Genomic DNA, 25,022 nt, shown 5'->3' on the forward strand with positions numbered 1-25,022 from the left:
TTCTCGAGAAGTCTTGCATGGGGGACCTTATCGAACGCCTTGCTGAAGTCCGTGTAAACCACATCTAACGTTTTTCCTTCGTCAATTTGTTTAGTCACATTTTCAAAGACCTCCACCAAGCTCGTAAGGCACAATTTGCCTTTGACAAAGCCATGCTGACTACTTTTGAGCATACCAAACTTCTCTAAATGTTCATAAATCCTGTCCCTCAGGATCTTCTCCATCAACTTACCAACGACTGAGGTTAGACTTACCAGTCGGTAATTTCCTGGGCTATCCCTATTCCCTTGCTTGAATATAGGAACCACATCCGCAATCCTCCAATCCTCCGGAACCTCTCCCGTCTCCATCGACGACGCAAAGATCATCGCCAGAGGCTCTGCAATCTCTTCCCTCGCCTCCCACAATAACCTGGGGTACATCCCATCCGGTCCCGGCGACTTATCTATCTTGATGCTATTCAAAATTTCCAACACATCCTCTTTCTTAATGTCCGCATACTGAATCTTTTCAGTCCACCTCAATCCTGGTCTTTTTCCACTGTGAATACCGAGGTAAAATATTCATTAAGCACCTCTGCTATTTCTTCCGGTTCTGTACAGACTTTCTCACCTTCACATTTTATAGGTCCTATTCCTTCACATCTCATCCTTTTACTCTTCACATATTTATAGAACGCCTTAGGGTTCTGGAAAATCTCAGCAGGTCTGACAGCATCTGTGGGGAGAAAATAGAGCCGACGTTTCTGCCCAAGACCAGAGGGTAAAGGTTTAAGGTGAGGACTAAGTGGTTTTGGGGGGGGATCTAAGTAGAATATTTTTCACCCAGAGGGTAGTGTAAATATGGGGTGCCCTATCTGAGAGGCTGGTGGAGGTGGGTACTCTCACAACATTTAAGAAGCCTCTGGACGAGCACTTAAATTGCCAAGGACTAGCAGGCTATGGACCAAGTGCTGGCAAATGGGATTAGTATAGGTTGGTGTTTGATGGTTGGCATAGACTATAGTTATGTGGGGGGGAGTTGTCCTTTTGCGTGCGAGGGTTGTGGGTGTTCCCCTTGTCCACCGGGGGGGGGGGGGGGGGGGAATAGACAATGTTTGTTGTGGGGGGGGGGGACAGACAATGTTTGTTGGGGGAGGGTGGGAGGCGAAGGTGCCTTTAATTTATCATTGAGAATTGGGGTGCCCTTTATAAAGGTCACCCCAATTCTCAATGATAAATTAAAGGCACCTTTGCCTATCTCTGAATCTGAGGTTTGCTGGCTTGTTTAGGCTCTGGCCCCTGTGTAATCTTCATCAGCATTTTGAAATTGCACAGAGTGATGTTTAATCAGATAACAAAAGGTATCTGTGAAGCCAGCGAGTTTCACACAGATTTTCTCGCCTGATCCAGCATTTTAGGAAAATTCCACCCAGTGTATCTCTTAAAGGAATGAGAGGCTCGGAAATGTTGAATTGCAAAGGACTTGGGTGTCCTTGTTCATGAGACACTAAAAAACTACATGCAGCTACACCAAGCAATTAGGAAGGCAAATGGTACATTGGCCTTTATTGCTCAGGGATTTGATTGCAGGAGTAAAGATATGTTATTGCAATTATATAGAGCTTTGGTGAGACTGCACCTGGAGTATTGTGTGCAGTTTTGATCTCCTTGCTAAAGGAAAGATATACTTGCCATTGGGGCAGTGCAATGAAGATTCACTAAATTAATTCCTGGGGTGGAGGGATAACCTATAAAGAATGACTAAAAAGACAGACCTTTATACTCAGGAGTTTTGAAGAATGATTGGAAATCTCATTCGAACGTACAAACAAAATCCTTCCATAGCTTGACAGGGTAGATTCAGGAAAGATGTTCCCCTTGGCTGGGATACCTTGAACTAGGGCACACCATCTCAGAATAAGGGGCATGTCATTTAGGACTGAGCTGAGGAGGAATTTCTTCACCCAGAAAATGGCAAATCTTTGGAATTCTCCCTTTCAGAAGACTGTAGAGTATGTTCATGACAGATTGATAGATTTCTACATACGAGCATACTACATACGGGTGGAACGGTAGCACAGTGGTTAGCACTGCTGCTTCACAGCGCCAGGGATCCGAGTTCCATTCCTGGCTTGGGTCACTATCTGTGTGGAGGCTGCACGTTCTCCCCGTGTCTGCGTGGGTTTCCTCCGGGTCTCCAGTTTCCTCCCACATTCTGAAAGACGTGTTGGTTAGGTGCAATGACCCGAACAGACGCCTGACTATGGTGACGAGGGGAATTTCACAGTAACTTCATTGCTGTGTTAATGTAAGCCTTACTTGTGACTAAATAAATAATTAAACATCAAGGGATATGGGGATTTGTGCAGGAAAATGATGTTGCAGTAGAAAATCAGCCATGATTTGATTTATTATTGTCACATGTATTAACATGCAATGAAAAGTATTGTTTCTTGCACGCTATACAGACAAAGCATGCCATTCATTGAGAAGGAAATAAGAAAGTGCAGAATGTAGTGTTATAGTCATAGTTAGGGTATGGAGAAAGATCAACTTAATGCAAGGCAAGTCCATTCAAAAGTCTGACAGCAGCAGGGAAGAAGTTATTCTTGAGTCGGTTGATACGTGACCTTAGACTTTGTATCTTTTTCCCGATGGAAGAAGGTGGAAGAGAGAATGTCCAGGGTTGTTGGGGTCCTTAATTATGCTGGCTGCTTTGCCGAGGCACGGAAAGTGTAGGCAGAGTCAATGGATGGAAGGCTGGTTTGCATGATGGATTGGGCTACATTCACAACCTTTTGCAGTTCCTTGCGGTCTTGGGGAGAGCAGGAGCCATACCAAGCTGTTATACAACCAGAAAGAATGCTTTCTATGGTGCATCTGTAAAAGTTGGTGAGAGTTGTAGCTGATATGCCAAATTTCCTTAATATTCTGAGAAAGTAGAGGCATTGGTGGGCTTTCTTAACTATAGTGTCGGCATGTGGGGACCACGACAGGTTGTTGGTGATCTGGACACCTAAAAACATGAAGCTCTCGACCCTTTCTACTTCGTCCCCATTGATGTAGACAGGGGCATGTTCTCCTTTACGCTTCCTGAAGTCGATGACAATCTCCTTCATTTTGTTGACATTGAGGGAGATTATTATTGCTGCACCAGTTCACCAGATTCTCTATCTCATTCCTGTACTCTGTCTCATCATTGTTTGAGATCTGACCCACTACGGTGGTGTCGTCAGCAAACATGAAAATCAAATTGGAGGGGAATTTGGCCGCACAGTCATAGGTGTATAAGGAGTATAGTCGGGAGCTGAGAACACAGCCTTGTGGGGCACTGGTGTTGAGGATGATCGTGGAGGAGGTGTTGTTGCCTTTCCTTACTGATTGTGGTCTGTGAGTTAGGAAGTTCAGGATCCAGTCGCAGAGGTAGGTGCCCAGGCCCAGGCCACAGAGTTTGGAGATGAGTTTCGTGGGAATAATGGTGTTGAAGGCTGAGCTGTAGTCAATAAATAGGAGTCTGATATAGGTGTCCTTGTTATCTAGGTGTTCCAGGGTTGAGTGCAGGGCCAGGGAGAAGGTGTCTGCTGTGGACCTGTTGCAGCAATAGGCAAACTGTAGTGGATCCAGGTAGTCAGGAGACTCATTGAATGGCGGAATGATCTTGAAGGGCCTATTTATTTTGTTCTTATAATCAATTAGCATGTCTGGTACATCTGTCAGATATTTAAATCCAGATGTTTTATTAATAGGACTGCGATTAGTCTTTCTAAAAGCTTCCAAGATCATCTGGACTGTACAACTCGCTTGTTAGTCCATAGAAGATTTTTTTTGACATTGATCAATTCACAAGGGGCTTGTAAGGAAATTAAAAGGACAGGAAATGACGACTGGAATGTTAGATTATGGAACAATGTTAAGTATACAGGAAATAAGACGTTTGCAAAACTGGGTTAGCTGAAGTAGTATATGTGATTGGAAAATTACAAATGTGCCTATATGAAAAAATGTTTATGATTATACTTGTGGCAAATGTTGAGTGGGAAAAGCTTTCATGTAAATTTGGAAATAACAAGTTACCTCTGGATGATGAAAATTGAGTTTTTGAATGTGAAAAATATATTTCTTTAGCTCAGCTACCTCTTTAATTTCAGTGATGTACAAAACATTTAGAATATTAACCAAAAGTGTTGTTTATTTTGTAATTGTATTTATTCCAGCTCTTATTTCCTGACATAATGTTTCATCATATTCAATAGAAAAGTGAAGATTGTAAGCCTTGATTAACTTCCGTCTGTGGACATAAAATTATTTTAGAAAGCAATTGGTTGATGTCAAATTTATTCGATTTCATCAGTAATGATATTCAATTCAATGCTTTATTTAACAATATTTTCCCGAATGCCCCCTTTCTGTTCCTGTTAAATAAACTTTCAAAGCTTTTCATCCTCAATTTTTTGAAGATGATCAGTTGGATGGAGAGATTAATGCAAAATGATTTTCAGTTTTTTGATGCACATGAACTGAGTATCAACTGTGAATATTGAGACTTAATTCAAAACCCACAACCACTTCCATCCAGAAGGACAAGAGCAGCAGATAAATGAGAACACCACCTCCTGCAAGTTCCTTCCAAGCCACTCACCATCCTGACTTGGAAATATATTGCCGTTCCTTCGCAGTCACTGAGCCAAAATCATGAAATTCCCTCCCTAATGCCATTGTGGGTCAAACCACAGCACATGGACTGCAGCGATTCAGGAAGGTGGTGGCTCCTCAAGGGCAACTAGGGATGGGCAATAAATGCTGGCCAGCCAGTGACGCCCATGTCATCATAGAATCATAGCCCACGAATGAATAAAAAATAATTAACATGCTGCCTACAATATGTGTAAGGAGCTGATTCTGCTTCAATGTAGTGTTCCTTTTGGTCAACTACTTGACCAATGTACATGAATCTAATTTATTATTGTGGTATCAGTATAGGTATAATACAAACAACAAAAACTTGCATTTATATAGCACTTTGGTCATAGCCAAATCTTGAACAATTCACCATCTGAAGAAATGAGACTCCATAGTTTACTTTGTTCAATTTCTGGGCCAGTGAGCTTGATTAGCAGTTGTTAATAGTTATTATGTTGCTTAATTTACTGTTAAATTATCAGACTTCCCTTTCTGTGGTGAGTTTAATGAAAATGTCCGAGCCAGCAGATTCCTTAAAAAATTGGAAGACGAAGCATGTTCTGGAGATTCACAACAAAGTTTCATGGGCAAAAGTAGAATTTTGCATTGTCTGTAAGGACACCGCAAAGATCTTTTGATGGCAAGGAAAATCATGCTTGCTGCCTGGAAGTATCAATAAGGTACTGCCAAGTATAAATAGATAATGCAGCTACCATCCTCAAGATGCTGCTTCTATCTATGTACTGCCCAAGCAATAAACATTGTTTAATTGCTGACATCTCTTAAAATTCCTCATCCCTCGAAACATTCTCATGAAACTCTTCTGCCTTTACATTCTTCATAAAATATGGTGCCTAGACCTGGACTTCGGTTGACATCCCAGCTAGCTCAGAACCCAGCTAGCTCAGTCGGTGTACCCAGCTAGCTCTGTCGATAGAGCATGAGACTCTTAATCTCAGGGTTGTGGGTTTGTGCCCTGCGTTGGGTGGCACAGTGGTTAGCACTGCTGCCTCACAGTGCCAGGGACCCGGGTTCAATTCCCGGCTTGGGTCACTATCTGTGTGGAGTTTGCATGTTCTCCCCGTGTCTGCATGGGTTTCCTCTGGGTGCTCCGGTTCCCACACTCCAAAGGTGTACGGGTTAGGTTGATTGGCCATGGTAAATTGCCCCTTAGTGTCCCGGGATGCATAAATTAGAGGGATTAGTGAGGTAAATATGTGGGGTGATGGGGATAGGGCCTGGGTGGGATTGCTGTCGGTGCAGATTTGATGGGCCGAATGGTCTCCTTCTGCACTGTAGGGTTTCTATGATTCTATGACCTCGGATGGGATTTTCTGGTTTCGGGGTGAGCATGGCCAGAAAATTCCACCCATAGAGTCATAGAGCAATACAGCACAGAAACAGGCTCTTCGGCCCAACTGGTCCGTACTGCCCATGGTGCCTTGCACTTGGGCACCGATCAACAAAATGTCTTGCGGGCCACAGTCAGAACCCAGATGGGCCGTTGCTGCTAATTTCTATGTGACCTGCGGGCCACAGATTGTCCACCACTCATTTAAACTAACCGTGCAGCATGGAGGAACCAGGGGGCTAAAATTAGAAAGGAACATCTAGCTGCACAAAGAATTGGAAGCTACAGATAGTGCAGGGTTGGGAAATAGTAAGGTATTGGGTAGGGTCACAGTAATAGGGAATGTGATTAAATCAAAATTAGGATTACTGTGCATATAAGTGTGTGCGCAGAGACAGTAAATAAAGTTGATAGGCTGCCAATGCAGATAGCCACATGGAAACTTGGCTTAAAGAAGGGCAGGACATTGTAGTAAATATTCCTGGATACAAAGTATCCAGCCGGAGAGCATGCCCCAGAAAGACCAAGGACAGAATCTATTTGGTTAGAGTTAAGGAACAAAACAATCATATTGCTCGCTGTATTCTTTTGGCCACCAGCCAGTGGGAAAGATGTAGAGGAACACATTTGCAAGGAAATTAAATGCTTCTTCTTGTGCTAACGTCACATTGTTTTATAGGGGACATAATTGAAATGTCATTATTTCCTTTAGATCATTGTTTATAGTTCATTTCTTTAGATTATATTATATCTTACCAGTATACTCAACGTAGCTGCTATCTGTTGTTTCCCTTGTCTTTCTGTTAAGTGTGATGTCACTATGTAATCATTATTTGATTTGGCTCCTGTCGCTGATGTCTCCAACCAGGTCCAGGCTCTTGTGCCACATGTGCTCTCTTTCTCTGTGTCTGTTTTATGCTCTGCTGTCACTGGTGTCTCTAATCAGGATGTGGAGATGCCGGCGTTGGACTGGGGTGCACACAGTAAAAAGTTTAACAACATCAGGTTAAAGTCCAACAGGTTTATTTAGTAGCAAAAGCCACTAGCTTTCGGAGCCTTAAGCTCCTTCTTCAGGTGAGAAACCATGCAGACGCTGCGACAACGGATGAATGAACACCACTCGACAATCACCAGGCGAGACTGTTCTTTTCCTGTTGGGGAGCACTTCAGCGGTCACGGGCATTTGGCCTCTGATATTCGGGTAAGCGTTCTCCAAGGCGGCCTTCACGACACACGATGGCGCAGAGTCGCTGAGCAGAAACTGATAGCCAAGTTCCGCACACATGAGGACAGCCTCAACCAGGATATTGGATTCATGTCACACTATCTGTAATCCCCACAGCTTGCCTGGATTTGCAGAATCTCACTGGCTGTCCTGTCTGGAGACAATACACATCTCTTTAACCTGTCTTGATGCTCTCTCCACTCACATTGTTTGTACCTTTAAGACTTGATTAGCTGTAAGTATTCGCATTCCAACCATTATTCTATAAATTGAGTTTGTGTCTTTATATGCCCTGTTTGTGAACAGAACTCCCACTCCGAAAGCTTGTGGCTTTTGCCACCAAATAAACCTGTTGGACTTTAACCTGGTGTTGTTAAACTTCTTACTGTGTCTCTAATCAGTCCAGGCTCTTTCTCTGCTTGTGCTCTCTGTGTGTGTCTCTTTTGTCCTCTGATGTTGCGGTGTTTGTAATCAGGTCCGGGCTCTTGCTCCACTTGTGCGCTCCCTCTTTTGGTCTCTTTTACCCTCTGCTATCACTGGTGTCTCCAATCAGTTCTGTATTTTTCTCCCCATGCTCTTTCATCTTCCATTGATGCTGGTAGCTCCCTTCTGCCCAACCCCCTTTCCTCATTCTGAATACTCATACTAATTTAAATAATAATTTTAAATTATGCAATTTGGTAATCTGCTGCTAAAGTATCTTAGTTTGTTCTGAAATAGGGGTTGTATTTTACCTTTGAAGTTTTTCTATTCCAATCTTCTTTCTAATTTTTATGAAAGTTGAGTGATAATGACTTCAAAATCATGTATTTGATTTGATTTGTTATTGACACATGTTTTAGTTTGCAATGAAAAGTATTGTTTCTTGCATGCTATAGTTTCACTTCTCATTTCTTAACTGAAAGTAGTAAATAGTTTTTTGGTGCCATTTCTGTGTGGTTAAATTTGTATCATTTTCATTTTTCTGCCATGAGAGAGAAAATATTGCCAAATCTTAGTTAGATCTTTAAGCATATTGTAAACATTTTATTTTAAAAAGTTAGCTGAGAATTTCATTGTTTTTTCTGTTTTCTTGTCTTTATTCTTTCATGGGATTATGGACGCTGCTGGCAAAGCCAACATTTGCCCATGCCTAATTGCCCTTGGAAATCTAAATACACCACATCTAAATAACTCCAATGAGTACAGGCCCAGTCTACTCAATCTCTCCTCATAAGCTAACCCCCTCATCTCCGGAATCAACCTGGTGAACCTTCTCTGTACCCCCTCCAAAGCTAATATATCCTTTCTTAAAAAAGGGGACCAAAATTGTACCAAAAGAGTTTAGAAGGTTGAAGGAAGATCTTATAGAGACATATAAGATAATGAAGGGGTGAGACAGGGTAGAAGCAGCGAGGTTATTTCCACTTACAATGGAAACAAGAACTAGGGGGCATAGCCTCAAAATACGGGGGAGTCAATTTAGAATAGAGTTGAGGAGGAACTTCTTCTCCCAGAGGGTAGTGAATCTTTGGAATTCTCTGCCCAATGAAGCAGTAGAGGCTGCCTCATTAAATGTGTTTAAGTCACAGATAGATTTTTAACCATTAAGGGAATTAAGGGTTATGGGGAGCGGGCGGGTAAGTGGAACTGAACCCACTATCAGAACAGCCATGATCTTATTGAATGGTGGAGCAGGCTTGAGGGGCTAGATGGCCTACTCCTCCTATTTCTTATGCTAGGCCATTTCAGAGGGCAGTTAAGAGTCAACCACATTGCTTTGGAACCACATGTAGGCCAGACTAGGTAAGGATTGTGGATTTCCTTCCCTAAATGCCAAGGACATCAGATGTGTTTTTACAACATTCAGTGATAACTGTTGCAGTCACCATGACTGAGATGAGCTATATATTCCAGATTAATCAATTGAATTTAATTCACCAGCTGCCATGGTGACATTTGAACCCATGTCCCCAGAGTGTTAGCCTGGGCCTCTGGATTTCTACTCCAGTGACATTGCCATTATGCCACCATCTTCCTAAGGTGATCAAGTTTACCTGCTGGCTAAACTCATGAATCTATTAATGCCAATCAGAATCTACGCTTGTTTAGAGAATTTTATGCAAATTGAAAGGAAATGCAAACTTTTAAGGATTTAGGGTCTATGCATATATCTTGCATAATTTATCATGTCAATGAGTAACAAAGCACATTGGTATATTTCTGCTAAAGGCACTTTAGTGAAGTTAAGACTGAAATATTCTACGATTAAAAGCTGTTGAAATGTTTCTTCAAAAAGGATCACAGATGTGTTGCATCACAGGGTTAAAGATTTAAATGATGCCATGAGAAAAAATATTAAATAGTTTATGAACACAAAACAAGCCTGAAATACATTGACTAATTGATAGAAATCACTTGCCATAATTTGTTAATAATTCCTTTATTGTGTTATCATATGACTACCAGAATGGTCGAAGGTGAACTAGAAGGACCATAGTCCTTTTTTATTCAGCAATTTCTATTTTTATTACATATATAATGCTGACAAGACTTAATGCAGTCAAAATAAAAAGTAACATTAAACTGATGTGATAATTAAGGGGAGAAAAAGATTGATAAAATGGATGAGAGTCAGTAGAAGCCTTTGTTTGAGGCAGATTGTCGAACTGGGCACATTACTCATGTTTAATATGAAAGATTTATTGTGCTGCTGAGATGCTGAACAATTCGGATGCATGTTATATTAAAGTAGCACAGCTATTTTATTAAATTTTAACCATCTGAATTGTATATGAATTACAAGTTGTAAGTTATATATTGAGCTTTGGGGGGAGGGAAAGAATAACTTATTCTGATATTAATTTATATAGCATCTTATCACTTCTGATAATTAGATTGTTAGCTGTAGCTCAATTGATAACACCCTTGCTTGGAGTAGTTTAGTGGTTAAGATGCTGGGTTGGCATCCGGGAGGTTTTAGACCCTAATCTTGTCACTGTCAATAAGGGAACTGAATTTGAAAAAAAACCTCCATACGGATTCAAAAAAATAAAATCACAAAGTTCTGAGTTCAAGGTCCACAATAGGGCTTGGGCACAAAATTAAAGCTGTCCATTCAGTGAAGGAGCGCTGTAGTATCTGAGATGTTGGCTGGGATTCTCTCTCAAAAAAAACTAAGTGCCCAATGGGCGGGAAAAAGTGCCTCAGAGGAATTCACACCAGAAAGTGGAGGGGGCAGAGCCTCATCCCACTGGAGAGGCCGCCAGCGGAGTGGTGAGCAGGCCACTGTGCAAGTGCCGATCTGTCTGGAGGAGATCGGTGCATGCGCAATACCCCCTCTCCATGGCCAGCTCCAATTGCCCCCTCCTTCCCTGCCCCACAGATCCCATTGCGGAGTGCACCGCGGTCCACCCCCCACCACCACCGATCGGCCCTCCAGTAGGCCAAAAAATGTCCAACTCCATCTTGAATATATTTAATGACCAAGCTTCCACTGCTCTGTGGAAGATTACAAAGATTAATGACTCTCTGAGAGAAGAAATTCCTTATCTCTGTCATACATGGGAGCCCACTTATTTTAAACTGTGCCAATTCTTTCAAGATTCCCAGATTTCCCCCACGAGAGGAAACATCCTCTCAACATGTATTCTGTCAAGCCTCCTCAGAATCTCAGAAAGATCACCTCTCATTTTTCTAAACCCCAATGGGTATTGGCCTAGCCAGCTCAACCTTTCTTTATAAAGCAACTCTTTCATCCCAGGTCAACCTTCCTTGAACTGCCTTCAATGGAAGTATATTTTTCCTAAGTAAGGAGACCAAAATGGTACACAGCACTCCAGGTGCAGTTGTAGCAATGCACTGTATATTTGTAGCATAAGTTCCCTACTTTCATACGCGATCCCCTTGCAGTAAAAGCCCGCATTGCATTGCCTTCCTCACTACTTGCTACACTTGCATTCTAATTTTTGTGATTCTTGTACAAGGACACCTTTATCCCTCTGTGCTGCAGCCACTTACAATTTAAATAATTTCCTACATTACAACAGTGACTGCACTTCAAAAAGTACTTCATTGACTGTGAAGCACTTTGAGACATATGGTGGCTGTTAAGAGCTCTACCCCATGCAAGTCTTTTTCTTTTTTCCCTTGATCTAACATTCTCATACATTTTAAGTGCTTTGACATGAAATATTGTCAGTTGTAGCCTAGTTTATGTGCATGTTCTTCAGTGGGACTTGAACCGGCAAATCTTTGACTAGGATGCAAGAGCAATGGTTCAGTTGTCGATCTGTCACAAATAGATAAAGTAATAGCAGTGAAATGGATGAAATAGGATCCCTAATTCTTCTTATTCTGAATGCTTAATAGCAATCTTGACATTTATCAAACTAACTATTTTTCTATATGCCATGACTGTTTTGCTCTAATTGGAAGTGGGATAGATCTGACAAAACAAATTGTGTTTTGTTACTACAATGTTAAAATCAAAATAACTTGCAAGTGGCTTCATTGATTCTTATAATTTGCAGGCTAGATTCCCAGAGGGTCATATTATTTTTTTCTCTTAAAGCTCAGAACATTGCAACAAAAATGTGGATTGCTGCAAAATTGAAACTACTCAGAAGTAGGTGCACTGATACTTGCAACATTTCATTGGACTGTGTTTGCAGAATTAAACTTTTTTTAAAATTAATTTGTTGGACATGGGCATCGCTGGCTGGCCAGCATTTATTGCCCAGTGGCCCTTGAACTCAGTGGCTTGTTAGGCCATTTCAGAGGGCAGTTGAGAGTCAACCACATTGCTGTGGCTCTGGAGTCACATGTCGGCCAGACCAGGTAAGGACAGCAGATTTTCTTCCCGAAAGGACATTAGTGAATCAGATGGGTTTTTCCGACAACCTCTGTCGTTCCAGTGAGTTTCATGGTCGTCAGTAGATTCTTAATTCTAGAATTTTTTTTGCATGCTGTGTTTTCTTTTGTTGAGAATGTTTTTTTGGAATTTAAGATGATGGCATTCTGGATTTGAGAAACATTTGAGGGACTTGATTGATCTAAAAAAGTTCTACATGCCAGCTTCATAGAGAATAAATGTTTAAAGATTATTTTGCTCCGAGAGCAAGACAAGTTGGTAATAATGCAAAGCGGTTTACATTCAGGTTAGGAAATATTTCACAAGTGTTATCCATATGCAATTACATGTCACTGTGCTAAAATCAATTTTATTTTACACATGAATACAAATGCCACTAGCTTCGGTAAGTCTAAAATTTCTAGTGGTTTGGGTGTCACAGGTTACCCAAAATGGATGGTGGAGAACTCAAGTGAATTTAAGGTAGTTTATTAAAAAACAACAGTTTATATATGATCCATAAGCTAAATAGTCAGGATAAGCATATGATTCATGACAGCTGAGAGCGGTTTACTGATCCTGGAGGATAAAAACGTGTATGAATTTTGTAGCTTGTGGTGACAGCCATCTGCCCAGTCGCCAAAGTGATAGGAAGTTCTTCCCCTAGTCTTCCTCCATCTGAAGAAGGCAGCTGCCCAAAGATGACTACCCCTAGTTTCCGAGCATCTGTTAATATAGTTTATTTCCAGGGGCTGGTTGTTTACCCTATGTCAGCCACTTGTTTGAATAGCTCCAGCCAATGAGCGCAGGATAGGTACCTAAGGGGTCACCTCCCACCTGTCCATCACTTTAGCTCAATGTCATATTGTTTACCCTACGCTGGGAGCCATTTGTTAGCCTTTGCTAGACACTTGTATGGTGAGGAAGTTACAAAACAATATCCTATTGACTTAGGAATGTCAACATGGAAGCCTGAACCATGACACCCCGACATTTCTCGGAATTGTTCATGTGTTATTCCAGAGAGAGAAGGGAAACAATTTTTCTGCCAGGTGTAGCCTCATGCTATGCTTATTTACCCCACAAGAATTCTGTAATATTGTGAGAAATACCATTTCTTACACATTGTAACGCAAAAGAAAATTGATAAACACTGTTTAGTCTATTCAGAAAAGGGGGAACATGTCACAGGATGGGGATCATAGAGAGGAGGGTGTTCAGGAGCAAGGAGCAAGGTGACTCCCAGCAGGCCCCACCTTCTGGATGTTGGGTCCTTCAATCAGGCAGTGAGTACCTTTCAACGAGGGGCCCACCCCCTCCTCCCTGGAAACCTGCCTGCAACTTCCAATAGATTTGCTTCATGCATGGCGAGACCCCCGCCTACCTCTGGGTTAACATGAGCAGTGATGGGACTACCTTAAATTCACTTGAGTTCTCCATTAATTGTCTACTTAAGGGTTTCAATTACCTGCTGGCAAGAAGGCTGTCCAAAGGCGTTCACACTTAATTAGGTTGGAGGGAGGAAGGTGATGGCGTCCCCACCTGCCAACCCCCCACCTGATTAAGTGTCCCCTTACAAAGAACAAAGAAAATTACAGCACAGGAAGAGGCCCTTCGGCCCTCCAGGCCTGCACTGACAATGCTGCCCAACTGAACTAAAACCCGCTACCCTTCCAGGGACCATATCCCTCTATTCTCATCCTATTCAGGTATTTGTCAAGATGCCCCTTAAAAGTCACTATCGTATATGCTTCCACTACCTCCCCCAGCAGCGAGTTCCAGGCACTCACCATTCTCTGTGTAAAAAAAAAAAAAATTGCCTCATACATCTCCTTTAAATCTTGTCCCTCGCACCTTAAACCTGCATCCCCTAGTAATTGACTCTTCCACCCTGGGAAAAAGCTTCTGACTATCCACTCTGTCCATGCCCCTCTTAATCTTATAAACTTCTATCAGGTCGCCCGTCAACCTCTGTCATTCCAGTGAGAACAAACCAAGTTTCTCCAACCTCTCCTCTTAGCTAATGCCCTCCATACCAGGCAACATCCTGGCAAATCTTTTCTGTACCCTGTCCAAAACCTCCACATCCTTCTGGTATGTGGCGACCAGAATTGAATACTATATTCCAAGTGCGGCCGAACTAAGGTTCTATAAAGCTGCAACATGACTTGCCAATTTTTAAATTCAATGCCCCAGCCAATGAAGGCAAGCATGCCGTATGTCTTCTTGATTACCTTCTCCACCTGCATTGACACTGTCAGTGACCTGTGCACCTGTACACCCAGATCCCTCTGCCGATCAATATTCTTAAGGGTTTTGCCATTTATTATATATTCCCTATCTGTATTATATCTTCCAAAATGCTGTACCTCACATTTGTCCGGATTAAATTCCATTTGCCATCTTTCCGCCCAAGTCTCCAACCGATTTATATCCTGCTTTACACTCTGATGGTCCTCATCGCTATCCGCAAATCCACCAACCTTTGTGTCATCCGCAAACTTACTAATCAAACCAGTTACATTTTCCTCCAAATCATTTATATATATTACAAACAGCAAAGGTCCCAGCAATGATCCCTGAGGAATGCCACTTGTCACAGCCCTCCATTCAGAAACGCACCCTTCCACTGCTACCCTCTATTTTCTATGATCGAGTCAGTTCTGTATCCACCTTGCCAGCTCACCTCTGATCCCATGCGACTTCACCTCCTGCACTAATCTGCCATGGGGGACCTTGTCAAAGGCCTTACTGAAGTCCATGTAAACAACATCAACTGCCCAACCTTCATCAATCATCTTCGTCACTTCCTCGAAAAACTCGATCAAGTTAGTGAGACACGACCTCCCCTTCACAAAACTATGTTGCCTCTCACTAATACATCTACTTATTTCCAATTGGGAATAAATCCTGTCTTGAGGAATTCTCTCCAATAATTTCCCTACCACTGATGTAAGGCTCATCGGCCTGTAATTACCTGGATTATTCTTGCTACCCTTCTTAAACAAAGGAACAACACTGACTATTCTCCAACCCTCTGGGACCTTCCCTGTAGTCATGATGTGGAGATGCCGAGGTTGGACTGGGGTGAACACAGTAAGAGTTTTAACAACACCAGGTTAAAGTCCAACAGGTTTATTTGCTACCAAATAAACCTGTTGGACTTTAACCTGGTGTTGTTAAAACTCTTACTACCTTCCCTGTAGCCAGTGAGGATACAAAGAATTTTCTCAAGGTCCCAGCAATTTCCTCCCTTGCCTCTCTCTGTATTCTGGGGTATATCCCATCAGGTCCTGGGGACTTGTCTACCTTAATGTTTCTCAGGAACCCCAATACCTCCTCCTTTTTGATCTCAACATGACTTAAACTATCTACACACCCTTTCCCAGACTCATCATCCATCAAGTCCTTCTCTTTGGTGAATACTGACGCAAAGTACTCATTTAATACCTCGCCTATTTCCTCAGGCTCCACACATAGATTCCCTCCCCTGTCCTTGAGTGGGCCAATCCTCTCCCTGGCTACCCTCTTGCTCTTTATATATGTATAAAAAGCCTTGGGATTTTCCTCAATCCTGCTGGCCAATGACTTTTCGTGACCCCTTTTAGCCCTCCTTACTCTTTGCTTAAGTTTCTTTCTACTTTCCTTATATTCCACACTTGCTTTGTGTGTTCCTATCCTCCTAGCTTTGTCAAATGCTTCCTTTTTCTCTTTGACCAGGCTCACAATATCTCTCGTTATCCAAGATTCCCAAAACTTGCCATTCTTATTCACCCTTACTGGAATATGCTGGTCCTCAACCCCTATCAACTTGCACTTGAAAGCCTCCCACATGCCAGATGTTGATTTACCCTCAAACATCTGCCCCAAATCTACTTTCTTCAGTTTCTGCCTAATATCGTGGTAATTAGCCGACCCCCAATTTAGCATCTTAACTTGAAGACTACACTTATCTTTATCCATCAGTACCTTAAAGGTTACTGAATTGTGGTCATTGTTCCTGAACTGCTGCCCCACTGAAACATCAACCACCTGGCTGGGCTCATTCCCCAATACCAGGCCCAGTACAGCCCCTCCCCTAGTAGGACTATCTACATACTGTTTCAAGAAGCCCTCCTGGATGCTCCTAACAAACTCAATCCCATCCATTCCCCTAGCATTAATTGTGTCCCAGTCAATATAGGGGAAGTTAAAATCTCCCACCGCAACAACCCTGTTATTTCTGCACCTTGCCAAAATCTGCCTCTATATCTGTTCCTGTACCTCCCACTGGCTGTTGGACGGCCTGTACTAAACCCCCAACATTGTGATTACACCCTTCGCATTCCTGAGCTCTACCCGTATTGCCTCGCTGTATGAGCCCTCCGAGGTATCCTCCCGCAGTACAGCTGTGGTGTTCTCCTTAACCAGTAGTGCAACTCCCCCACCCCTTACCTCCAAACTTGGAATGCCGGAGGGCATTAAATTCCACCTAGACTGTCTGATATAATCATGAATTAATATTGACATCAGAGGTATATGCCTGGGTCATTTCAAAGATCATTAAGGAACTGTGGGAACCATAGGATCTGCAAGCAGAAACGCATACTGTAATAATGAAATGCTTAACCTTGAGTAGCTCATTAGCCAATGCAGAGAGTAATATCATATACATTAAAATATGTTGGCTTTTTTCTAATTAGATGAATGGTACAGTCAAATGGAGCTGTAATATGCTTTGTTGAATTGTAGTAGTGTTTATTCCTCTCTCTCCCCCTCAGCAACAATAAATAACTAATCTTGTTCAAGCCAACAGGAAGATCGAGAGATGATCCCTCTTCCTCCTCACTCCAAGAAAAAACACTTGTAGATATATAATCATGATTTTACCATGGTATATAATTCCAAGACACTTAAAACTTGAGGGAATTCTTCTGAGTTGTTTTTAAGTGTGGCACAGCTGAAGTCCTAGGAGCGAATGATTTGGCCTGTCCCCTCAATTACTGACATTACAAGAAAGCACGAAGGATGCAGATGTTATCAGCCATGATCGAATGGCGGAGCAGACTCGATGAGCCGAATGGCCTAATTCTGCTGCTATACCTTATGAATTTATGTTTAAAATGCTTCTAACAAAATATGACATATCAGATTATTAGCTGTTGTAGTATGTATGCACCATGCATTCAAGATCGAAAGTTGTGTTAAGCACACGACTGATCTTCTCCTGGTGAAAAAAGAAAATATTAACATCACTATCATGCAATTGATTCAGTAGTGGTTAGTTAATGTGAAAAATAAAACAGCTTTTTAACCGCTGTCATTTGAATTTTTCGATCTAAAATGTCAGTGATTTTGCAGTTAAAGCAATTTTAAGCTTGGCACTGGCTTGATTTTGGTGATTGTTCACCTTACATAATTGTTTTAATGGATAACATCATTAATCAGTATAGTATATTCTGTATGTAGAATATTATTCAATCAGAAGCTAAACTATTTAACAATACTGCAGTAATATCCTTTAGACTTTACACCACAGGAAGCATACTTAAAGGTAATAACAATAAATTTAGCTGTGAAGCTTCCAATTTCTAGATATCCAAATCTGTCTCATTTTTATTTGTGCATTTATATTCTCAGTTATTATTCGTCTTGCAAAAGGATGTTAGTTAACTATTTCTGTGATTAAATAATTCATTGGAACTTTTTTGTTCCTTTCATTTTTGTTTGGCAGTTGTTTGATGCTTAGTTTTCTTCCTATGCTGCACCCACTGTTTTATTCTTTATTGCTGTCTTGGCATCAAGTGAGTTAAGTGATACTACCCAACTGAGGGCGTAGTCAAGTGACTACTTTTCTGACATTCATCAATGCTGATATATTAGCATTGATTAAGGAATAAATGACAATGGCCTGAATTGAATTGCAATTGTGAGGCTGTCACAGTGTATGTCCTTGTCCTTGTCCTTCACAGCGCATCGTCATGTGAATTGGCTATTTGGGAATTTGTGGCATGGAGAGCTGTGAACACAGACATTTTGTGGTCCATGTATCAGCCCAGATTTTGCAGTTAGCGGTAAATGAATGATACTAGTCTTCATTTCACTTGTGCTTGTTCACAGACTTGAGGAAATTAGAAATCCGTTTAACCCAACACCCTCCAGTGGGAACCTGAGGCCTTTGTGGACAGGCAGGCAACGGTGTGTCTCCCCGGTCAATCAGTTTGAAAATTCTTACTGTGATAGAGACAGTGCAACATTTGGATACATAGCACCTGCTTTTTGGACCAAATTGCATCTACAATCTAAATAACATGAGAGATTTTTTTAAAATTTTGATGGCATCAAGGGGTAATGGGGAGAAAGCAGGAATATGGCATTGAGGTCGAGGATCAGCTGTGATCATATTGAATGGAGCAGGCTTGAAGGGCCGAATGGCCTACTGCTCCTAGTTTTTATGTTTCTAGTCCAAGTCAGTTTGGTGAAGGTATTAGTGCACCACTAATGAGTATTCCCCGAAGTATTTCAGTGGAGATTGATTATGGTGCCAATCCATATGTATCGCTGATATGATAGCGCTGTCCAATTTAGCCCTCATTGGGTCCAAACCAGTAAGTCATATTATTTATTTCATAGCCAAGCCATATACAGCAAAAGAAAGAGTGGGTAAGAAAAAGAAGATTGAGATGAGAGACAGCACGATTAAGTCAAAGGAGTTAAAATTTATTTTTTCAAAATGTTTTTAAATTTCTCAATCAATAATTAAAATCTGAAGGATTAGGACTGGATACTTGTGAACACAGGCCAGAATTTCATCACCGTTCACGCTTGTGAATATTCCGGGGTATAAGTGTTTTAGGCGAGACAGAGGAGGGGCTAAAAAAGGTGGGGGAGTAGCGATATTAGTTAAGGAGCATATTACCGCGGTGCAGAGGGTAGACAACTTAGAGGGGTCATGTACTGAGTCGCTGTGGGTGAAACTCAGAAACAGGAAGGGTGCAGTCACTATGCTGGGGGTGTACTACAGACCACCCAACAGCCCACGGGAAGTGGAGGAAAGGATATGTCAGGAGATTCTGGATAGGTGCAGAAAACATAGGGTTTAATTTCCCTGGCACAGACTGGAAAGTGCTTAGAGCTGAGGGACCGGACGGGGAGGAATTTGTAAAATGCGTACTGGAAGGTTCTTTGGAACAGTATGTAGATAGCCCGACTAGAGAGGGGGCTATACTGGACCTAGTTCTGGGAAATGAGCCCGGTCAGGTCGTCAAAGTTTCGGTAGGGGAACATGTGGCAAATAGTGACCACAACTCTGTTAACTTTAGGATAGTAATGGACAAGGATGAGTACTGTCCTACGGGCAGGGTGCTAAATTGGGGGAAGGCTGACTATAGCCGGATTAGGCAGGAATTGGTGGATGTTGATTGGGAGAGGATGTTCGAGGGTAAGTCCGCGTCTGGCATGTGGGAGTCTTTTAAGGAACTATTGATAAGGCTGCAGGATAGGCATGTGCCTGTAAAAAGGAAAGATAGGAAAGGTAGGATTCGAGAGCCGTGGATAACCAGGGAAATTGAGGATCTGATTAAAATGAAAAGGGAGGCGTACGTTAAGTCCAGGCAACTGAAAACAGATGGAGCTCTGGAGGAATACAGAGAGAGTAGGAAAGATCTCAAACGGGGAGTTAGAAGGGCAAAAAGAGGTCACGAGATGTTCTTGGCAGGCAGGATTAAGGAGAATCCTAAGGCATTCTATTCATACGTTAGGAACAAAAGAGTTGTCAGGGAGAAAATCGGACCTCTCAGGGACAAAGGAGGGGAATTATGCTTAGAACCCAAGGGAATAGGGGAGATCCTAAATGAATACTTTGCATCGGTATTCACGAAGGAGAGGGGCGTGTTAACCGGGAGTGTCTCGGAGGGAGGTGTTGACCCGTTAGAGAAAATCTCCATTACAAGAGAGGAAGTGTTAGGTTTTTTAGGGAACATTAAAACTGACAAAGCCCCAGGGCCTGATGGCATCTATCCTCGACTGCTCAGGGAGACGAGAGGTGAAATTGCTGGGCCTCTGACGGAAATCTTTGTCGCTTCTTTGGACACGGATGAGGTCCCTGAGGATTGGAGGATAGCGAATGTGGTCCCGTTGTTTAAGAAGGGTAGCAGGGATAACCCAGGAAATTATAGGCCGGTGAGCTTGACGTCCGTGGTAGGGAAGTTGTTGGAGAGGATTCTTAGAGACAGGATGTATGTGCATTTAGAACGGAACAATCTCATTAGTGACAGACAGCATGGTTTTGTAAGAGGGAGGTCGTGCCTTACAAATTTGGTGGAGTTTTTTGGGGAAGTGACAAAAACGGTTGATGAAGGAAGGGCCGTGGATGTCGTCTATATGGATTTCAGTAAGGCATTTGACAAAGTCCCACATGGCAGGTTGGTTAAGAAGGTTAAGGCTCATGGGATACAAGGAGAAGTGGCTAGATGGGTGGAAAACTGGCTTGGCCATAGGAGACAGAGGGTAGTGGTCGAAGGGTCTTTTTCCGGCTGGAGGTCTGTGACCAGTGGTGTTCCGCAGGGCTCTGTACTAGGACCTCTGCTATTTGTGATATATATAAATGATTTGGAAGAAGGTGTAACTGGTGTAATCAGCAAGTTTGCGGATGACACGAAGATGGCTGGAATTGCGGATAGCGAAGAGCATTGTCGGGCAATACAGCAGGATATAGATAGGCTGGAAAATTGGGCGGAGAGGTGGCAGATGGAATTTAATCCGGATAAATGCGAAGTGATGCATTTTGGAAGAAATAATGTAGGGAGGAGTTATACAATAAATGGCAGAGTCATCAGGAGTATAGAAACACAGAGGGACCTAGGTGTGCAAGTCCACAAATCCTTGAAGGTGGCAACACAGGTGGAGAAGGTGGTGAAGAAGGCATATGGTATGCTTGCCTTTATAGGACGGGGTATAGAGTATAAAAGCTGGAGTCTGATGATGCAGCTGTATAGAACGCTGGTTAGGCCACATTTGGAGTACTGCGTCCAGTTCTGGTCGCCGCACTACCAGAAAGACGTGGAGGCATTGGAGAGAGTGCAGAGAAGGTTTACCAGGATGTTGCCTGGTATGGAGGGTCTTAGCTATGAGGAGAGATTGGGTAGACTGGGGTTGTTCTCCTTGGAAAGACGGAGAATGAGGGGAGATCTAATAGAGGTATACAAGATTATGAAGGGTATAGATAGGGTGAACAGTGGGAAGCTTTTTCCCAGGTCGGAGGTGACGATCACGAGGGGTCACGGGCTCAAGCTGAGAGGGGCGAAGTATAACTCAGATATTAGAGGGATGTTTTTTACACAGAGGGTGGTGGGGGCCTGGAATGCGCTGCCAAGTATGGTGGTGGAGGCAGGCACGCTGACATCGTTTAAGACTTACCTGGATAGTCACATGAGCAGCCTGGGAATGGAGGGATACAAACGATTGGTCTAGTTGGACCAAGGAGCGGCACAGGCTTGGAGGGCCGAAGGGCCTGTTTCCTGTGCTGTACTGTTCTTTGTTCTTTGTTCTTTGTTTGTTGTGGGATTTTCCCATCCTGCTGCAGTGAACAGAGATTTGGCTAACTGTCAAATTCTCTGACCTCACTGCAGCAGGAGCATGACGTGAATGGCAGGTGAGATCATGTCCACTATGTTTTAGTGCCAGAGAGGTTGTTTGGAAGTAATTAATTCACTTGCGTTTGAATGTTCAAGTGCTTAGTGGTTATCTGATTGGGAAGTACCACAACGTCATGCCAAGAAACTCCACATTCAAATGCGAGATCAGTATAATACAATTTCTGGAAAAACAAAACAACTTTCTGATTTCTACATTGTGGCACGTGCAGACACCAGAATTTGTTATCTAATTTACTAATTTAGAAGTCCTTGGCGGGTCGGATCAAGGAAAACCCCAAGGCTTTTTACTCTTATGTGAGGAATAAAAGAATGACCAGGGTGAGGTTAGGGCCGGTCAAGGACAGTAGTGGGAACTTGTGTATGGAGTCAGTAGAGATAGGCGAGGTGATGAATCAATACTTTTCTTCTGTGTTCACCAAGGAGAGGGGCCATGTTTTTGAGGAAGAGAAGGTGTTACAGGCTAATAGGCTGGAGGAAATAGATGTTCGGAGGGAGGATGTCTTGGCAGTTTTGAATAAACTGAAGGTCGATAAGTCCCCTGGGCCTGATGAAATGTATCCTAGGATTCTGTGGGAGGCAAGGGATGAGATTGCAGAGCCTTTGGCGTTGATCTTTGGGTCCTCACTGTCCACGGGGATGGTGCCAGAGGACTGGAGAATGGCGAATGTTGTTCCTCTGTTTAAGAAAGGGAATAGAAATGACCCTGGTAATTATAGACCGGTTAGTCTTACTTCGGTGGTTGGTAAATTGATGGAAAGGGTCCTTAGGGATGGGATTTACGACCATTTAGAAAGATGCGGATTAATCCGAGATAGTCAGCACGGGTTTGTGAAGGGCAAGTTGTGCCTCACAAATTTGATAGAATTTTTTGAGGAGGTAACTAAGTGTGTTGATGAAGGTAGGGCAGTTGATGTCATATACATGGATTTTAGTAAGGCGTTTGATAAGGTCCCCCATGGTCGGCTTATGATGAAAGTGAGGAGGTGTGGGATAGAGGGAAAGTTGGCCGATTGGATAGGTAACTGGCTGTCTGACCGAAGACAGAGGGTGGTGGTCGATGGAAAATTTTCGGATTGGAGGCAGGTTGCTAGCGGAGTGCCGCAGGGATCAGTGCTTGGTCCTCTGCTCTTTGTGATTTTTATTAATGACTTAGAGGAGGGGGCTGAAGGGTGGATCAGTAAATTTGCTGATGACACCAAGATTGGTGGAGTAGTGGATGAGGTGGAGGGCTGTTGTAGGCTGCAAAGAGACATAGATAGGATGCAAAGCTGGGCTGAAAAATGGCAAATGGAGTTTAACCCTGATAAATGTGAGGTGATTCATTTTGGTAGGACAAATTTAAATGTGGATTACAGGGTCAAAGGTAGGGTTCTGAAGACTGTGGAGGAACAGAGAGATCTTGGGGTCCATATCCACAGATCTCTAAAGGTTGCCAGTCAAGTGGATAGAGCTGTGAAGAAGGCCTATAGTGTGTTAGCTTTTATTAACAGGGGGTTGGAGTTTAAGAGCCGTGGGGTTATGCTGCAACTGTACAGGACCTTGGTGAGACCACATTTGGAATATTGTGTGCAGTTCTGGTCACCTCACTATAAGAAGGATGTGGAAGCGCTGGAAAGAGTGCAGAGGAGATTTACCAGGATGCTGCCTGGTTTGGAGGGTAGGTCATATGAGGAAAGGTTGAGGGAGCTAGGGCTGTTCTCTCTGGAGCGGAGGAGGCTGAGGGGAGACTTAATAGAGGTGTATAAAATGATGAAGGGGATAGATAGAGTGAACGTTCAAAGACTATTTCCTCGGGTGGATGGAGCTATTACAAGGGGGCATAACTATAGGGTTCGTGGTGGGAGATACAGGACGGATATCAGAGGTAGGTTCTTTACGCAGAGAGTGGTTGGGGTGTGGAATGGACTGCCTGCAGTGATAGTGGAGTCAGACACTTTAGAAACATTTAAACGGTTATTGGATAGGCACATGGAGCACACCAGGATGATAGGGAGTGGGATAGCTTGATCTTGGTTTCAGATAAAGCTCGGCACAACATCGTGGGCCGAAGGGCCTGTTCTGTGCTGTACTGTTCTATGTTCTACTCCTTAATAATAGCGCTGGTTGCCTCCATTATTTTCATGTGTCTGAGAAATTAGCATACCTGTTTGATTCACCAGCAGTCTGCTGTGATGTGTTGTTTTGGGAAATGAGTCATCTAAATTAGTTTTCCATTTGGAAAATTGTGTTACGTGGGAGGCTATGGGAAGAGTTCAGACTTCCTCCCAAACCAGGTTTGCCTTGTGCAATTTTAGTAATCACTCGGATTGTCCAAACACTTCAGTAGACCTGGAAACATTTCTCTTCACATATTAAACTTGTCACAGGATATCACTGGAAGAGTTGAATCTCTGAAAGCAATTTTATTTACAAGCTCTATTTATAGCATCAGTGGAATAATCATATTTTGTAATTAACTGTTCTCTATCACTTTGTCACATGTATTTTAATTCTACTTGCTCTCCGAAGTGTTCAGAACTAAGCAGCTATTCAAAGAATTACACCTATAACATTATCATGGAATACCTTGAAAAGAAAATCATGGAGTGTGGGTGTTGCTGGCTAGACTAGAAGGTGGTGGAGAGCTACCTTCTTGAACCGTTGCAGGCCATATGGTGCTGTTAGGAAGGGAGTTTCAGGAATTTGAATCAGCATCTTTTCTGTTAAACTTAGTTAGCCTAATGCATAGAGGCATGCAGGAAACCATAGTCTTGGAAAATGCACATCCTGTGCCGTGTGGGAACTCCAGTTTACCTCTTGTGTTCTGGACAACAACTTGTGCAGCAAGTGTTTTCAGTTCGAGGAGTTTGAGCTCCAAGATTCAGAGCTTAATTCAGCTGCCGACATCACTGAACTAGATGTGCAAGGTTGAGAACCTCCTCCCTGCTTGACATGCCCACTCTTTGCCTCTTCCACTCCCTGATCCTCTTGTTCACTGTTTCTCCTGATCCTTTGACTCAGCACTTTCTGCCCTCCCCCCACACTCCCACTCACTGCTTTTCACCACCCATCCTGCTTCCTATCTCTTATTGCCCTTCTCCTGAGCCCTTGTTCTCAGGACAGCAAAGGTTCAAGAGAGGAAACTGGCAAGAGAGAAGGAGCAGGAGAAGGAAGCGACAAGTGACAAAATCAGAAGGAGGTACTGATTGAGAAGTGGCAAGTGGGAGAGGCAGCGAGCAAGAAACAGAGAAATGGAGGCCAAAAGCAGCGAGCAGGGGCTAAGTAGACAGAGTTTTTAGATTACTAAGGCCGGAATTTTCTGGCTGTTCTTCCCAGCCAG

At 42.8% G+C, this 25,022-nt stretch overlaps 1 protein-coding gene across 7 annotated transcripts in view; it reads left to right on the forward strand.

Moving 5' to 3' along the window:
- The window catches only part of LOC144504323 (catenin alpha-2), a 1,369,240-nt gene that overhangs the window by 303,161 nt on the left and 1,041,057 nt on the right, over window positions 1-25,022 (forward strand). Inside the window, exon 7 of one of the 7 annotated variants that reach the window (XM_078229613.1) lies at window positions 2,716-2,740. The exons of the other annotated variants lie outside the window; for them this stretch is intronic. Coding sequence (XP_078085739.1) covers window positions 2,716-2,740 — 25 coding nt within the window. The remainder of the gene's footprint in view (window positions 1-2,715; window positions 2,741-25,022) is intronic. 7 annotated transcript variants of the gene reach the window in all.

The sequence above is a fragment of the Mustelus asterias genome, chromosome 1, assembly GCF_964213995.1.
Source record: "Mustelus asterias chromosome 1, sMusAst1.hap1.1, whole genome shotgun sequence".
Classification (NCBI taxonomy): domain Eukaryota; kingdom Metazoa; phylum Chordata; class Chondrichthyes; order Carcharhiniformes; family Triakidae; genus Mustelus; species Mustelus asterias.